The 6000-nt window shown below is 43.5% G+C and overlaps 1 protein-coding gene across 1 annotated transcript; it reads right to left on the reverse strand.

The window, feature by feature from the left end:
- Positions 1 to 4868: 4868 nt before the first annotated feature.
- LOC4326313 (NDR1/HIN1-like protein 6) lies at positions 4869 to 6000 on the reverse strand. The gene has a single exon (XM_015771179.3). The coding sequence runs from the start codon at positions 5882 to 5884 to the stop codon at positions 5009 to 5011; it is 876 nt and encodes a 291-aa protein (XP_015626665.1). The 5' UTR covers positions 5885 to 6000; the 3' UTR covers positions 4869 to 5008.

Here is a 6000-nt window from a genome sequence, read left to right on the forward strand (position 1 = left end):
TTCAATCCCTTCTTTCAAAGATCTTCAAAGATTTTTTTTTATTCTTATAGAATTAAAATCATCCAAATTTCCTATATTTTTCATAGGACTCGAAGTGGTTTTTAGGGCCTCTTTGAATCGCAGAAATAAAAAAAGAAAGAATAAGAAAAACACATGATTCTGATAGGAATGTAAGTGCAAAATGCAGGAATGACCATTTGAAATGTAGGAATTGGAAGAAAGAGATAGACTCAAAGGAAAATTTATCAAGAGATTAGAGTTCTTGCTAAATTTTCTCCAAAATCTCTATAGGATTGTCCATTCCATAGAAATTTCAATGAATAGGATAGGATTTTATCCTTTGTTTCAAAGGCCTTTATAGGAATTTTTTCTAAAGCGTTAAAATCCTCCAAATAAGTTCTTCCTCCAAATCAAAGGGGTTTTTAATGAATTAAAGCTCCATGAATCAAAAACAAACATATCCATTGCATAGCATTTGGCCGCGTTTATTCAAATTCAAAGGCCTGTCAAGGTGGAGCCTAAAACGGAAGTTTGCAGTTGTGGCAGGGGATCTTTTTCCGTCTAAAAACCTATGTGATATGACCTCTTAGTTATGTAATCTTGCAATACTTAATTAGCAACCTTATAGTTTTTAAAGCTTCATCTTAATTGAACAGGATATTAACACACACACACACAAAAATTGTAACAAATAGAAGACGTCACCGTCCCATTTTGATAATACGGTGCTGTCTTACAATACACATGGCGTGGACTATGGTACACGCCGCACCATACACAGGTGTCCTCCACAGGAGAATAGAACGGTGTGATTGTGACATCAGCACATGAACTGCAGTGAGAGAGAAAAGATTTCTAGATCCAACCCATGGGCGACGTTAATTAATAAATTGTCTAATATATGCAAACCCATCACCATTCTGATGCTAAAGTTAATTAACAAACATGTTTGCAACGTACATGTTGGAAGGGCACAGCCAGGGGTTAATTAGCTAGGTGCCTGGGTTTTAGCCGGTCGACCACGTGATTCCTCCAAAGTTTAACCCCGGCCGTCAAAACAGGAGCTCAATGGGTAATAATGTACTACATATTTTAATGCACGACGCCATTGATTTTTTATCTAACGTTTGACCATTCGTCTTATTCAAAAAATTTATATAATTATCATTTATTTTATTGTGACTTGATTCGTCATCAAATGTTCTTTAAGCATGACATAAATATTTTCATATTTGCACAAAAAAAATTGAATAAAACGAATAGTCAAACGTTAATTGAAAAGTCAACGGTGTCATATATTAAAAAACGGATGGAGTACTAGATAGTCTAAGCTTCCTGGTTATTCCTTAATGTGCAGACTGTCGCGCGGAAATTTTGCAAGGCATTCGTAGGAACTAGTTAATTAATTTCCACGAAAATCGGCCTCAAAACTTAATTAGATGCATATTATTTATTTTTGTAGTTAGATTAGAGATATAACAATTACATATTTATATATGTATCGAAAGGCATTGTCATATTGTTATAATTCCTACTATAGTTATATTTTTGAGGCCACATTTGATGAACATCTTTCATGACATAAGAGCATATGAGAACTATGGCAATGTTTTCGCCACTAACAAATCAAATCTTCATTTCCTTTTTGTCCTTCCTTTGTCTAGGGATTTTGGCGTGGGTCGACATATGAGTAATAATTAATTCATTTTAGTTCTGACTAGATGATGTACATTTTAGTTTTAATATAAAAAGTAAAAGTTAGTTTATTCAGTTAAACTAGATTAAACCCGCTCTTATCCCTATCTTTGCCAAAGATGATCTTGTGTTTGTGCAACTCCAATTGCAAAAAGTGAGATGCACATAGCGATAAACAAGACATCATCATTCCTTATCGGCAAAAACAGAAGGTCCCCTACAAGATAAATTTGGCTTGTTGTTGCCCAAAAAACAGTTGTTATCTTACACATTTCCATTTCTCTAGTCCTTTTCGAACCATACTAGTACTTCCGTTTCATCGGGAGTGTTAGTTTCATAAGGCACAAGAGGAGAACACGAAAAGAAAACACAGCAAGCTACTTTTAATCACATTACTGTTGTATTTACGTACACCCTTCATCTTAAAAAAATTAAAAAACTACTGCCTAAGCCTCAGGAATTGATTGTTTTGGAGATGGAGTTAATACATAAATGGAATGTTTGCTTTGTTGCAATAGCACAAGCATTAAGTATTAAAACAAAGAAAATGCAGCTAAAAACTCTTTCTCCCACCTTCGAAAAGCCAAATGACCATTCCAAAGAAAAAAAAAATCTAAAAGCTGATTCTTACCGCTTGCCTATGCATATAAAATACTTTCTCGTGCTATGAACAAATCTTTTTAATGAAACACCGTAAAAACGCAGATGTTCATAGTACGTGTACACTTAAATCTATAAACACATGTACACTACCTCTATAAATATCTTCGAAAGATTGTACCGGCATATCTTAAAACTGACGAAACCACGAGCTTCTCGTTATCAATGGGTACGTCGCCTACCGCTAAAAAAATTAGCTATAAACACGAGCATTCGTATCAATTTCAATCCAGGTGAGTTGGTTCTAAAAAAAAACTAAACTTACGCTCAATTCGCATAAAGCAAATCTCGTTTATATGAAAAGAAAAAAAGAATGGATATGATTGAATCATGAACACCCCCCCCCCCCCCCCCCCCCCCCCCCCCCATGTGGCATTCGGCAGCAAGATCGGAGGCCCAATACGTATCGCGCCTGGAGGGCGTACGCTGCGAGTTCATCACACTCGTAGTAGTAGGTACAGAGGAAAACGGCATCCGGGCCCACCTGTCTGTCACTATCCCATGCTTTCTCGGCGCCCGTTGGCTACGAGTACCCACAGGACTGGAGGGAGAACAATATAAGACACTTGCTGATGCTGCAAGTTGCACTCCTTTTATCGTACTGTACCACATTTGCACATGTGTGTGTATTGCTTAGCGTGCCAGAAAGAAAGCAGATGGGAGAAAGAATGGGAGTAATTCCAGCAAAAATCTATATAGAGCTTGTTTGAGGGCTACCAGCCTCTAAGAATTTGAAAATACTGGTTTTCTTAACTTTGGTTTCAAGTTATTTTTAAAATTTTACAACTAACAATTTCTTAGAATCTCTAGAAAAAAAATTAAACTGTTTAAGGGAGTTTCTGATTCTGAAAAAAGATGCAGCAGCCAGCAGCTAAAGCTCCCCCAAACCTGCCTATATAGTCCTGGTCTCCTGGATGGTTTGCAAGTTACTAGTAGTACACGCTTCTCATAGACACATACTATAATAACAGTGTAACAGCCGTTCGACAATACTATAGTAATTTTATGTTGATGAGATAATTCCACAATGCTGAGTGTACGGTACAACCCCCAAAACCAGAGCTTCTTCGGAACACACGGATGAAAAAAAAAAGGGCTCATCGACTTATCCTTATGCTTTCAACCTTAAATTTGAAGCTGATTTTAAGTTTTTTTTATCGAAGTTTATTTTCTAGCCTTTACTTTTATATCACTAATAACACGTATATAAAAGTTTTATTCTCAAAATAGTTTTTGTTTGCAAATATGCCGTTTCTCAGGCTAGTGCGTGTTTTTGACGTCAACAGATGGCTCCACTTATTCTCAGCGAGGCGATTCAATTCCTGCAAAAATAAAAATAAAAACAGAGAGAGGATTCCCCTACAACAACATATCCCCAAGCTCAAAGACATCTGAGAAGCTGAGTGAAGTATACTTCCATTAGATGACCGTTACGTTTTTGGTCCATGTGGTGGTGGTGGTGGTCTTAGCAAATTGCACCCCCCAAACCCAATGCCCCCACCCCCAACCACTACCCCCCATTAAATACCCCCATCCATCCATCCATCCATCCAATCTAAAGTACTTAATCTGGAGTAATCTAATCATCTCAAGTTACTCCATCCACAATTAAGTTCACAGAGAAAAAAAAAAGGTTACTCCACAATTGTACTATCACCAGCGCACCACCACCACTACCACCCTCTCACACACAAACACCACTCATCACCTTTGCTCACAGTCCCGATAGCAGATCAAAATTCACTCACAGACGGTATCATCAGATTTCACGTAATCCGCTAAGAAACCAATAAAACCCCGATCAATTTTGTTAAAAAAATAAAATTCAGTTTAATTTTTTTAAAAAATTATTTAAAAAAACGAGTGATCTGTGTTTCGCCCAAAAGCCTGCTCAAGTGCTCATCACTCTCTCTCTCTCTCTCTCTCGTCCGATGGGAACGAGTGACGTCTCCCACTCTCTCTCATCGCCCCGACACACGTCCTCCCCACCCTATACCCTTTTCTCCCCTCCATCCGTACCCGCCACGCCACTTACAGGTGGGCCCGAGCCTAGGTGGCCCCCATACGTCAGCCTGCCAGCTAAGGTACACCTGTTTCCCAGTCCGGTATTAGCTGGAAGCCTGGAGGGGACGCCCCAAAAAAAGAAGGAAAGAAAAAAAAAACCGACTCCGTGATGAGTGACGCCACCGACACGCGCGCTGCGTAATTGCGCCATTAAACCCCAACCCAAAATAAAAAATAAATAAATTGCAAGCTTACCATTTACTACTTCTACTGCTAGCTCACTCACTGAGATGTTTTTTGGTTAAGTTAGTTCTTGAGAAGAGAATTAGTTGTGGTTTTAATTACTGTAATAATTATGGAGTAGTCCAGTATAGTCCTATGCAGGAATTGCTGTTGCTGTATCATGATGAATCATTGAATCTGTAGTTTGGGGGAAATTGGGAGGAGAATTTGGGGGGAGGAATTGAATTGGGGAGAAAAAAAAGGAGAAAGTTGATGAGCCGAGGAAGTGAGTAAAAGAAAATCATATAAACTATACTCCAATAAATCCACATACACTGTGAGAGAGAGAAAAAAAGGTTGAAAAATTGAGAGAGGGAAAAAACAAGAAGAAGAAGGAAGAAGGAAGTCTTCTCTACCGTCAAATCCGTCAAAATGTCCAAATCCAGATCTTGACCCGGAGCTTACACTTGGCGTCCGTCGTGCTCGAGGAGGAGGAGGAGGCCTTGACGACCGACCTCACCGGCGACGGGGCGGCGGCGACGACGATCGGTGGAGCGGAGGGGGTGTTCTTGGCGAGGGCGGCGGTGAAGCCGGCGCAGAGGACGCGGACGTTGATGCGCTTGGACTTGAAGCGGCCGATCTGGAACCCAACCTTGGAGTCCATCTCCACCGACATGGCGTGCGACTTCCTGGATCTGAGGCCGTTCGCCACCAGCGGGTCCACGGTGGCGGCGGCGGCGGAGGCGTCGCCCTTGATGACGGTGGTGTTGCCGGCGGGGTGGACGAACCCCGGGACCGTGCCGTCGCCGACGTCGGCGCCGTCCGCGGCGAACGCGGCCGCGATGTCGCCGTACGCGAAGGCGATCTTGTCGTTGGGGTTGCGGGCGGTGACGGTGAACTCGATGCGGGAGGTGACGGCGTCGGAGTCGGACACGTTGAGCGCGGCGAGGCGGAGGGACGTGACGGCGAAGGTGGGGAGCTGCGGGTGGTACGCCACGTAGAACACCCCCGCCGCGATGGCGCCCAGGAACACCAGCCCCACCACCACCAGCGTCATCCACAGGCAGCACGCGCAGCACCACCCGCGCCGGCTCCGCCTCCGCCTCGCCGGCGCTTGCATCGGCTTCGGCCTGTACATCGGCGGCGGGGGCACGCGCCCTGGCACCATGGGCGGCGGCCGCGCCGCCCCTCCCCCTCCCCCACCCCCAACCCCTCCTCCGCCTCCGTTCGCCACCCCGTTCGCCGCCCGCGCCGCCGCCACCGGCACCGGCTTCGATGCCGGCACGTACGCCCGGTCGCCCATTCTCTCTCTCTCTCTCTCCTGCTGCTGCTGCTCGCGCAGCTCCGGCTTGGGGGCAAATGGACGAACACCCAGCGAGCGAGCGAGCGAGTAAAAGGAAGGAAGAAAAAGAAGAGGAG

The sequence above is a fragment of the Oryza sativa genome, chromosome 1 (assembly GCF_034140825.1).
Source record: "Oryza sativa Japonica Group chromosome 1, ASM3414082v1".
NCBI classification, from domain to species: Eukaryota; Viridiplantae; Streptophyta; class Magnoliopsida; order Poales; family Poaceae; genus Oryza; species Oryza sativa.